This window comes from Phyllobates terribilis, unplaced genomic scaffold (genome assembly GCF_046119375.1).
Source record: "Phyllobates terribilis strain yellow unplaced genomic scaffold, ASM4611937v1 Scaffold_4__5_contigs__length_816908805, whole genome shotgun sequence".
NCBI classification, from domain to species: Eukaryota; Metazoa; Chordata; class Amphibia; order Anura; family Dendrobatidae; genus Phyllobates; species Phyllobates terribilis.
The window spans coordinates 813,053,169-813,065,661 of NW_027362764.1; the positions used below are offsets into that span (position 1 = coordinate 813,053,169).

Here is a 12,493-nt window from a genome sequence, read left to right on the forward strand (position 1 = left end):
CCAATCCGAAACAGTGCGGACCCCCAATCTCTGAGATGCATCATCCCTACAGCTACCGTCCACCAATCCCTCAAGACGAGGTCCAGAAGAAAATCCGCTCCACCTGGACAGGTCAATCCACTCCTGGTGTCCCATCACCTTAGTTACCAAACATCCTATTACACACCTCTATCCTTTATATGTCCCAAGGTATAGCCGGCCAATCACACCCCATATACCATCCATAGCGGTCATATGATCTCCTCTACCGCCTCCTTCACCAAGCGCGCATGCGCACTAGACGCCCAATCATAACCTAGACGTAGCAAGTGTCACAAAGAGAGCGGTCACATGATCTCCTCTACCCCCTCCTTCACCGAGCGCGCATGCGCACTAGACGCCCAATCATAACTTAGACATAGCAAGTGTCACAAATAGAGCGGTTACATGATCTTCTCTACCCCCTCCTTCACCGAGCGCGCATGCGCACTAGACGCCCAATCATTACCTAGACATAGCAAGTGTCACAAATAGAGCGGTCACATGATCTCCTCTACCCCCTCCTTCACCGAGCGCGCATGCGCACTAGACGCCCAATCATTACCTAGACATAGCAAGTGTCACAAAGAGAGCGGTCATATGATCTCCTCTACCCCGTCCTTCACCGAGCGTGCATGCGCACTAGACGCCCAATCATTACCTAGACATAGCAAGTGTCACAAAAAGAGCGGTCACATGATCTCCTCTACCCCCTCCTTCACCGAACGCGCATGCGCACTAGACGCCCAATCATTACCTAGACATAGCAAGTGTCACAAAGAGAGCGGTCACATGATCTCCTCTACCCCCTCCTTCACCGAGCGTGTGTGTCACCCCAGGCCTGGATGTCACAAATATTAAAGGCTGTGTCTGAGAGCAGGAGGGAGGTTCCCTGGTCAGGGACAATTAGCATACAGCACCTCCTGTCCCAGGCCAGTAGGGAGAGATGGCTGCCCCTATAAAAGCTGGAACTGAGGGCAGGGTTAGGGAGAACTGGACGACCTAGCTCAGGACTGAGACTAGTCCCAGAGAAGGAGGGACAATTGAGCTGTAGACAAGGAGTCCGTGAGGCAGTGGAGAAGCTGCGAGCCAGGGACAGAGGCGACGAGAGCCGGTCCTGGCAGAGAACCATTCTACCGGACATTGGGGTCTGAGGCTGTCAGGGTTGCAAGCCCAGCAGCAGAGAACCAACCCGCGAGGGATTTCAGGTCCCTTGGCCTAAGAAGCCTGGAGGCTCCGCCACACAGAGGGACCGGTATAGCACAGAGAAGCTACAGGTACCTAAGGCCCGAGTCGCAAGCCATACAGGCGAAGTACACGGCCAGCTCAGGGACGTGGGCTATTACACCACGAAAAGGGGGATAGTCAGCAAGGGCAGAGAGAGAACGGTAGGCCTTCACACTCACCCTGATCAGTGGGGCTCGCCCGAATGCTCTCAGACACCCAGGCCCATTCCTACCCGGTACTCCTGTCGGGTCATTAGTAATACCTACAATAAAGACCCTGGACTGTTTGAAGCGGATTCTGCACTCTTATTATTGCGGCCTGCACTATCACCCCCAGTATTCACATACGCTGCCCTGAGGCTACAATCTTCCCGTGGGGAGTTATCCTATCCCTGTGCTGCACACCAACATCAGCCTCAGCGGTCTGCCTTGCAGCGGCGGTCATCCCTGACCGCAATCCACGGGTGGCGTAGTCGGACATTCATAACTCTACAAATAGACTGCCACAGCATTTGGTCTGACCACCCTGAGCCATGGGATCGGGTTGCCACTACTAGCCCCATCATCGCACTGAAGCCCGGTTCCGGGTGCCCCACGGTCCAGCGGGCGAGTCACGTGCATGCGCACTAGACACCCAATCATAACCTAGACATAGCAAGTGTCACAAAGAGAGCGGTCACATGATCTCATCTACCCCCTCCTTCACTGAGCGCACATGCGCACTAGACCCCAATCATTACCTAGACATAGCAAGTGTCACAAATAGAGCGGTTACATGATCTCCTCTACCCCCTCCTTCACGAGCGCGCATGCGCACTAGACGCCCAATCGTAACCCGAACATAGCAAGTGTCACAAAGAGAGCGGTCACGTGATCTCCTCTACCCCTGCTTCACCGAGCGCGCATGCGCACTAGACGCCCAATCATAACCTAGACATAGCAAGTGTCACAAAGAGAGCGGTCACGTGATCTCCTCTACCCCCTCCTTCACCGAGCGTGCATGCGCACTAGACGCCCAATCATAACCTAGACATAGCAAGTGTCACAAAGAGAGCTGTCACGTGATCTCCTCTACCCCCTGCTTCACCGAGCGCGCATGCGCACTAGACGCCCAATCATAACCTAGACATAGCAAGCGTCACAAAGAGAGCGGTCACGTGATCTCCTCTACCCCACCTATACCTTGCTGGCATCTGAGTCGGAGTGGAGCTCTCTGTCCTTTACTGATCCAGCCTCTGGCCCATCAAGAGTCACTCTCATTTCATCAGTCCATAAAACCTTTGAGAAATCAGTCTTAAGATATTTCTTGAACCATTCTTGAAGTTTTATCTTATGTTTCTTGTTCAAAGGTGGTGGTTTTTCAGCCTTCCTTACCTTGTCCATGTCCCTGAGTATCGCACACCTTGTGCTTTTTGATACTCCAGTAACGTTGCAGCTCTGAAATATGGAAAAACTGGCCGCAGAGGGGACTAGCCTCTAACTAGTGGAGAACAACCATTCTCAGCTAGATAACCGGAAGCTGCTGCATTTTCAAGGTGCTGCAGCCGACAACCACAATTACGTCGCCGAAAAGGTGGCCGCATAGGGTCCAGGGGACTGCACGTCTTGGGACACTGATTGTGAGGCGCAGGGCAGGAGATGAGAGCCAGGGCAGGGAAGACGACCGGGAAAGGCACATAGAATGGGGTCCCGTTTAAGTACTCCTGAGAGACTTGAGAGATTGCTGAACCCTTTCCCTGGAGGACACAGGACGACGTGGGAGGTTACACACTGGCCCTTGTAACCTGGAGTCTTGAAAACTGTGAGTAAAACCTGAAGACTGCACCCCACTGTGTCCTGGAATTATTGCTGCGCCATCACCAGCCCTGCACTAAACCGCACCAACAACATCTACCTCATCAATCACCATATACTGCCCTGGAGCTTAGCTCTGCCTGTGGAGAGCTGAACCAACTCTGCTGTGTCACCATCAGCTCCAGAGGATCTGCACCGCAGCGGCGGCCCCATATAGCCGTATACCACAGGTGGCGTCACAAACATTATCTCTAAAAACTTATTTCCCCTCTTACTTTCCCCTTTAATTGACCGCCCTGGGTCACAGACCGGGTCACTGCCACTGTGTCATCCTCCAGCATCGACCGGCCTGGCTACTGAGTACCCCACGGCCCAGGGGGCGCGTCAACTTGGCGTCTCAAACAGGATGAACCGACCCGTTGCAATGGGTCCTGTGTGCCACAAAGACTGTGTATAACTGTATAAACTGCAGCCATTACTGTAGCACATACGGAGTTAATGATATGTGGGGTGTCCCATCGTGGGTGGAGCCTCAGAAACAGTGCCAAAATAGGCTCCTCCCACTTGAATAGACTGTACCAGAGTTGTCTGTCTCTCAGGCTGAAAGGTGCCAGCCTTCCCCTTTGAATCAGACTGAGGGGGGAGATTGGCTGTGTGATCCCATCCATCCCAGCTGCTGCAGCTCTGTGCTGTGTGATCCCATCTATCCATCTGCTGCAGCCCTGTGCTGTGTGATCCCATCTATCCAGCTGCTGCAGCTCTGTGTTGTGTGATCCCATCTATCTATCTGCTGCAGCCCTGTGCTGTGTAATCCATCCACTCATCCGATGATCCCAGCTGCTGCAGCTCTGTGCTGTGTGATCCCATCTATCCATCTGCTGCAGCCCTGTGCTGTGTGTTCCCATCTATCCATCTGCTGCAGCCCTGTGCTGTGTGATCCCATCTATCTATATGCTGCAGCCCTATGCTGTGTGATCCCATCTATCCATCTGCTGCAGCCCTGTGCTGTGTAATCCATCCACTCATCCGACGATCCCAGCTGCTGCAGCCCTGTGCTGTGTGATCCCATCTATCCATCTGTTTCAGCCCTGTGCTGTGTGATCCCATCTATCCATCTGCTGCAGCTCTGTGCTGTGTGATCCCATCTATCCATCTGCTGCAGCCCTGTGCTGTGTGATCCCATCTAACCATCTGCTGCAGCCCTGTGCTGTGTAATCCATCCACTCATCCGACGATCCCAGCTGCTGCAGCTCTGTGAATACAACACAAGTGTGAGAACCTGTGCAGCAAGAGTGCGGCTGAACGGTGACCAGCAGAGCAGTCTCGGTGACCGGCTGTGCAAGGAGCGATGACATAAGCATCCGGAACTTGTGAGTCCTACCCCAGCAAGGGTGAACTAGGGGGAAAGAAAGATGCCCACCTTAGGAGAAGCTCCAACAGTGGGTGCTGTCGCAGCCCTCATAATGCCACTGTCTATGCCATACATCCCAGGAGCGGCCTGGTTACCACAATACTCAGGGGAGTCGCATACCCTTAGCGATTTCAAAGAGAGACTGCGTAGCCTGTCTGACGTTTACCCCTTGGCCGAAGGGCAGAAGGTCAGCATTCGAATCGGTCAGCTAACTGGTGTCGCTGACCCTGGCCACCCACAAGCAGCTTCTGCTCCGGCTGCAGTTAAGTACCCCGGAGACAGGGTCATCTACACCCGTCACCAAGGAGAGCATGGATGGTACGCCCTCCATGTTCACAGAGTGGTGGAGGAGGAGGACATGCCTCTGCTGTCTGAAACTGATGACCAGGCTGGGCCATCTAGTGGTGACCCATTGTTTCACCGGAAGGGGCACCACTACTAAACTGTTTCTTGAAAAAAGTTTAAAAACTGTATATAGTTACCCGGAAGGGTATTGCAATAATTATTGTGTGTGTGTTTAAAAAAGTTTATCCATTTGCTTAGTGTACCCGGTAAAGGTACAAGGACTCATAGGTTGTGGACAGTGAACAACCAAACAACTTTCATTTGTACATAGTTAGCACTTCTTAAAGTGCTTCTTGTTGGTTTTATCAAGACAAAAACCTGTTTGACGTGGCCGAAGACATGGTCCAACAAATGGATCAGTTATGCCCTGCAGCCACGCCCAGGGCCTATGTTGGGGGTTTGTTGTGGACGGGTCCCCCCACTTTGCACCTTCACCAGTGAAATGGACACCTGGTTATCGATCTCACTGTAGCTTGCTGAAAAATGTTTTATATGAAAAATGCTTTATATGTGTGAAGAAAAATGTTATTTAAAGAAGTTTTATATAGTAACCTGAAAAGTTTAAAGAAAAAGTGCCTCCCATAAAGGGAAGTAAAAGTTATGATTGTTTTTCTATGTGATGCATCTAAAAATTTTGTATGTCTAAAACACCTGTGTTTTTGCTCTGTTCCAGCCCGCGGACGTGCTGTGTTTAACGGAGGGTGTGGTATGTGGCGCCCCTGCGGGTTCAGTTGCCACAGAGGTACTGCATCTCACCCAGAGGTGTGGTACCCCACTCTGAGGTAAGGAGGGAGTACTACCCGAGACCCTAACACCTGCATCCAATACACTCCACTTCAGTAGGGAAGGGCGAGATTGCTCCTAAGGGAGAGCACAGTCCCTGATCTCTAGCTGGAGGGTGGAACTAGGTAGAGGAGGTGGGTGGAGGAAGTAGATCACACACACACAGACAGGAAGAGTATAAGAAGAAGGGGAACCATCTAGAAGCAGTCCAGAACAGAGGAGAGAGAGCTGTGAGCAGGAGCTTAGGAGGAGCTCTGCTCAGGAGGAATGGAGAAAGAAGCAGGGCCCAGTCGGAGAGGCCCAGGAGGAGAGACTGAAGAGAAGAGAGGAGCGGAGGGAAGGCTCCAGGAGGAACCGAGAGGATCCCAGGGGCACGGTGAGTGCAGGAAGCCACCCGTGCGCCCGAATCTACACGGACATGGAGGGATCAGGCTGCAGATGGGACCAGCCTCTAACTAGTGGAGAACAACCATGCTCAGCTAGATAACCGGAGGCTGCTGCATTTTCAAGGTGCTGCAGCCAACAACGACAATTACATTGCCGAATAGGTGGCCACATAGGGTCCAGGGGACTGCACGTTGCCCGACAAGACCTGAGGCTACTGGCTTGGGACACTGATTGTGAGGCGCAGGGCAGGAGGGCGAGAGAAAGGGCTGGGAAGACGACCGGGAAAGGCACATAGAATGGGGTCCCGTTTAAGTACTCCTAAGAGACTTGAGAGATTGCTGAACCCCTTCCCTGGAGGACACAGGACAACGTGGGAGGTTACACACTGGCCCTTGTAACCTGGAGTCTTGAAAACTGTGAGTAAAACCTGAAGACTGCACCCCACTGTGTCCTGGAATTATTGCTGCGCCATCACCAGCCCTGCACTACACCGCACCAACAACATCTACCACATAGCATCACTATATCCTGCCTGGAGCTAAGCTCTGCCTGTGGAGAGCTGAACCAACTCTGCTGCGTCACCATCAGCTCCAGAGGATCTGCACCGCAGCGGCGGCCCCATATAGCCACATACCACACGTGGCGTCACGAACATTATCTATAAAAACTTTATTCTCCTTTTACTCTTTCCCTTTAATTGACCGCCCTGGGTCACGGGTCGGGTCACAGCCACTGTGAAATCCTCCAGCATCGACCGGCCTGGCTACTGAGTACCCCACGGCCTAGGGGGCGCGTCACTCTATGTGAATGTTCTCATCAGCCCGGGGTCTCCTTCTTGTGATGTGGCTGTATATGACTGTTCTCCTCAGCCCGGGGTCTCCTCCTGGTGATGTGATGGGGCTCTATGTGACTGTTCTCCTCAGCCTGGGGTCTCCTCCTGGTGATGTGATGGGGCTCTATGTGACTGTTCTCCTCAGCCCGGGGTCTCCTCCTGGTGATGTGATGGGGCTCTATGTGAATATTCTCATCAGCCCGGGGTCTCCTCCTGGTGATGTGATGGGGCTCTATGTGAATATTCTCATCAGCCCGGGGTCTCCTCCTGGTGATGTGATGGGATTCTATGTGAATGTTCTCATCAGCCCAGGGTCTCCTCCTGGTGATGTGATGGGGCTCTATGTGACTGTTCTCCTCAGCCTGGGGTCTCCTCCTGGTGATGTGATGGGGAACTATGTGAATGTTCTCATCAGCCCAGGGTCTCCTCCTGGTGATGTGATGGGGCTCTATGTGACTGTTCTCCTCAGCCCGGGGTCTCCTCCTGGTGATGTGATGGGGAACTATGTGAATGTTCTCATCAGCCGGGGTCTCCTCCTGGTGATGTGATGGGGAACTATGTGAATGTTCTCATCAGCCCGGGGTCTCCTCCTGGTGATGTGATGGGGAACTATGTGAATGTTCTCATCAGCCGGGGTCTCCTCCTGGTGATGTGATGGGGAACTATGTGAATGTTCTCATCAGCCCGGGGTCTCCTCCTGGTGATGTGATGGGGCTCTATGTGAATGTTCTCCTCAGCCCAGGGTCTCCGTCTGGTGATGTGGCTCTGTGACTGTTCTCATCAGCCCGGGGTCTCCTCCTTCTGGTGAGAGGGCTTCATCTATGTGACTGTTCTCCTTAGCCCGGGGTCTCCTCCTGGTGATGTGATGGGGCTCTATGTGAATGTTCTCCTCAGCCCAGGGTCTCCATCTGGTGATGTGATAGGGCTCTATGTGAATGTTCTCATCAGCCGGGGTCTCCTCCTGGTGATGTGATGGGGAACTATGTGAATGTTCTCATCAGCCCGGGGTCTCCTCCTGGTGATGTGATGGGGAACTATGTGAATGTTCTCATCAGCCGGGGTCTCCTCCTGGTGATGTGATGGGGAACTATGTGAATGTTCTCATCAGCCCGGGGTCTCCTCCTGGTGATGTGATGGGGCTCTATGTGAATGTTCTCCTCAGCCCAGGGTCTCCGTCTGGTGATGTGGCTCTGTGACTGTTCTCATCAGCCCGGGGTCTCCTCCTTCTGGTGAGAGGGCTTCATCTATGTGACTGTTCTCCTTAGCCCGGGGTCTCCTCCTGGTGATGTGATGGGACTCTATGTGAATGTTCTCATCAGCCCGGGGTCTCCTCCTGGTGATGTGATGGGGAACTATGTGAATGTTCTCATCAGCCGGGGTCTCCTCCTGGTGATGTGATGGGGAACTATGTGAATGTTCTCATCAGCCGGGGTCTCCTCCTGGTGATGTGATGGGGAACTATGTGAATGTTCTCATCAGCCCGGGGTCTCCTCCTGGTGATGTGATGGGGCTCTATGTGAATGTTCTCCTCAGCCCAGGGTCTCCGTCTGGTGATGTGATGGGGCTCTATGTGAATGTTCTCATCAGCCGGGGTCTCCTTCTTGTGATGTGATGGGGCTCTATGTGACTGTTCTCCTCAGCCCGGGGTCTCCTCCTGGTGATGTGATGGGGAACTATGTGAATGTTCTCATCAGCCGGGGTCTCCTCCTGGTGATGTGATGGGGCTCTATGTGAATGTTCTCATCAGCCCGGGGTCTCCTCCTGGTGATGTGATGGGGCTCTATGTGAATGTTCTCCTCAGCCCAGGGTCTCCGTCTGGTGATGTGATGGGGCTCTATGTGAATGTTCTCATCAGCCGGGGTCTCCTTCTTGTGATGTGATGGGGCTCTATGTGAATATTCTCATCAGCCCGGGGTCTCCTCCTGGTGATGTGATGGGGAACTATGTGAATGTTCTCATCAGCCCGGGGTCTCCTCCTGGTGATGTGATGGGGAACTATGTGAATGTTCTCATCAGTCGGGGTCTCCATCTGGTGATGTGATGGGGCTCTATGTGACTGTTCTCCTCAGCCCGGAGTCTCCTCCTGGTGATGTGACGGGGCTCTATGTGAATATTCTCATCAGCCCGGGGTCTCCTTCTTGTGATGTGGCTCTGTGACTGTTCTCCTCAGCTCAGGGTCTCCTCCTTCTGGTGATGAGAGGGCTCCATCCATGTGACTGTTCTCCTCAGCCCGGGGTCTCCTCCTGGTGATGTGATGGGGAACTATGTGAATGTTCTCATCAGCCGGGGTCTCCTCCTGGTGATGTGATGGGGCTCTATGTGAATGTTCTCCTCAGCCCAGGGTCTCCGTCTGGTGATGTGATGGGGCTCTATGTGAATGTTCTCATCAGCCGGGGTCTCCTTCTTGTGATGTGATGGGGCTCTATGTGAATATTCTCATCAGCCCGGGGTCTCCTCCTGGTGATGTGATGGGGAACTATGTGAATGTTCTCATCAGCCCGGGGTCTCCTCCTGGTGATGTGATGGGGAACTATGTGAATGTTCTCATCAGTCGGGGTCTCCGTCTGGTGATGTGATGGGGCTCTATGTGACTGTTCTCCTCAGCCCGGGGTCTCCTCCTGGTGATGTGACGGGGCTCTATGTGAATATTCTCATCAGCCCGGGGTCTCCTTCTTGTGATGTGGCTCTGTGACTGTTCTCCTCAGCTCAGGGTCTCCTCCTTCTGGTGATGAGAGGGCTCCATCCATGTGACTGTTCTCCTCAGTCTGGGTTCTCCTCCTCCTATTGATGTGTGGTGACTCCCTCTTGGCCTCCTCCTATCACAGTTTTGCTTTCATTTCTCCTCTTGATTACTCTTCCTGGTGTTTTGGTCACTTCCTCACTGATTCTTTAGACATTAACTCTTCAACCAGCGAGAGGCAAGAAAACAGCCTGTGATATACTGCGCCTTATAATATATTACAGAAGACTTCTACTCTGTAGAGTGAGTGTGAGGAAACTGTACATTATATTCTATTACAGATCTGGGTGTGGGGTAACTGTACATTATATTCTATTACAGATCTGGGTGTGGGGTAACTGTACATTATATTCTATTACGGATCTGGGTGTGGGGTAACTGTACATTATATTGTCTCTTTCAGAATGGAGGTGGAAGTTCGGGGTCTGACCGATGACGTTGACACAGACTTTCTAATTCTGTACTTGGAGAGTAAGCGGCGCTCTGGTGGCGGTCCGGTGTCGTCAATCACCCGCACTGGGTCACAGGCGCTGGTCACATTTCAGAACATTTCTGGTAGGTAACGGAGGGGTTCCCAGTTTTGTCGGTCTGGGTCTGGTGGATGGTTGAGCGGTTTGGTGTGTAATGTGGCTGAAGTTACTTCTTATTTTTCTTCTAATTTGTCCACATGTCTGTCTGGAGCAGATCTTCATCCCAGTGTTGATCTCCTCTTTATGTTCCATTTGTTGACTTTGTGTCTTACGCCGCTTCCTTCATGTTATGTAGGGGAACATCGTGCTGGTAGAGCAGATCTTGTCTTCAGCTCCTTGGCTGAATAGTGATGAGGGATGTCAGTTCATTCAGGAGGACCTCCTTATTGTCAGATTTTCTCCCAATTCATAAATCATGAGGTGTCCCCCTGATCCTGATGTGACCTAATCCTGGTGTCCTCCTGATCCCGAGGTGTCCTTTTAATTTTTATGCCCTTAAATCAGAGAGATATGTCACCCAAAATAGTTAATAAATAACATTTCCCACATGTCTACTTTACATCAGCACAACTTTGAAACTATGATTTTTTTTTATTAGGGAGCTATAAGGGTTAAAAGTTGACCAGTGATTTCTCATTTTTCCAACAAAATTTACAAAACCATTTTTTTAGGGACCACATCACATTTGAAGTGACTTTGAGGGGTCTATATGACAGAAAATACCCAAAAGTGACACCATTCTAAAAACTGCACCCCTCAAGGTGCTCAAAACCACTTTCAAGACGTTTATTAACCCTTCAGGTGCTTCACAGGAATTTTTGGAATGTGGAAGGAAAAAATAAACATTTAACTTTTTTTACAAAAATGTTACTTTAGACCCAATTTTTTTTACTTTCACAAGAGTACTGCAACTTGTACTGCAACTTCTCCTGACCACACCGATACCCAACATGTGGGGGAAAACCACTGTTTGGGTGCACGGCAGGGCTCAGAACAGAAGGAGCGCCATTTGACTCTGAATGTAAAATTTGCTGCCATAATTAACGGATGCCATGTTGCGTTTGGAGAGCCCCTGATGTGCCTAAACAGTGGAAACCCCCCACAAGTGACACCATTTTGGAAACTCGACTCCTCAGGGAACTTATCTAGATGTGTGGTGTGCACCTTGAACCCCCAGGTGCTTCACAGAAGTTTATAACGTTGAGCCGTGAAACTAAAGAAATCACATTTTTCCACAAAAATGTTTTTTTCAGCCCGAATTTAGCATTTTCACAAGGGTAACAGGAAAATTGCACCATACAATTTGTTATGTAATGTCCTGAGTGCGCAGATACCCAATATGTGGAGGAAGACTACTCTATGGGTGCACAGAAGGGCTTGGAACTAAATGAGCGCCATTTGACTTTTTAAATGTAAAATTTCCTGGAATAATTAGCGGACGCCATGTTGCGTTTGGAGAGCCCCTGATGTGCCTGAACAGTGGAAACCCCCCACAAGTGACACCATTTTGGAAGCTAAACCCCCCAGGGGGCTTATCTAGATGTGTGGTGAGCACCTTGAACTCCCAGGTGCTTCACAGAAGTTTATAACATTGAGCCGTAAAAATAAAAGTTTCACATTTTTCCCACAAAAATGTTTTTCAGCCCTCAATTTTGCATTTTCATAAGAGTAACAGGAGAAATTGCCCCATACCATTTGTTGTGCAATTTCTCTTGAGTAACCCAATACCCCATATGTGGGGAAAAATCACTGTTTGGGCGCACGGCAGGGCTTGGAAGGGAAGGAGCGCCATTTGACTTTTTGAATGTAAAATTTGATGGAATAATTAGCGGACGCCATGTCGCGTTTGGGGAGCCCCTGATGTGCCTAAACAGTGGAAACCCCCCACAAGTGACCCCATTTTGGAAACTTGACACCTCAGAGAACTTATCTAGATGTGTGGTGAGCACTATGAACCCCCAAGTGCTTCACAGAAGTTTACAACATTGAGCCGTGAAAATAAAATAAAAAACACCTTTTTCCCGCAAGAATGTTTTTTAGCACAAAATTTTGCATTTTCACAAGGGTAACAGGAGAAAATGGACCCCAAAATTTGTTGTGCAATTTCTCTTGAGTATGCAGATACCCCAGATGAGGTCAAAAACTACTTTTGAAGTACAGTGGAAAGCTCAGAAGTGAAGAAGCACTATATTGGAGTTGAGATTTTGTTGGACTGGTTTGAGGGTGCTATATCACATTGGTAGAGCCCCTGAGGTGCCCGATCATCTGAACCCCCCATAAGTGACCCCATTTTACAAACTACACCTCTCAATGAATTCATATAGGGGTGCAGTGATCATATTGATACCACAGATGACGTTTTCAGCGGTACCATTTTTATTTACAGGCGTCTTTTTGATCGAGTTTTATTCCACTTTTTGTTCGGCGGCATGATGATAAAGCATCTTTTTTTTGCCTTGTTTTTAACTTTTTTTTTTACCGTGCTCA

At 50.6% G+C, this 12,493-nt stretch overlaps 1 protein-coding gene across 3 annotated transcripts in view; it reads left to right on the forward strand.

Annotated features, from left to right (window-relative positions):
- The first annotated feature begins 5,732 nt into the window (after nt 1-5,732).
- The window catches only part of PARP10 (poly(ADP-ribose) polymerase family member 10), a 190,270-nt gene continuing 183,509 nt past the window's right edge, over nt 5,733-12,493 (forward strand). Inside the window, exons 1-2 of one of the 3 annotated variants that reach the window (XM_073680119.1) lie at nt 5,733-6,380; nt 9,940-10,091. In XM_073680119.1, the coding sequence (XP_073536220.1) occupies nt 9,941-10,091 (151 nt within the window). In that variant the 5' untranslated portion in view covers nt 5,733-6,380; nt 9,940. Of the gene's footprint in view, nt 6,381-9,624; nt 9,786-9,939; nt 10,092-12,493 lie in introns of those variants that run through there. The other 2 variants (XM_073680116.1, XM_073680117.1) reach the window with 2 other exon arrangements.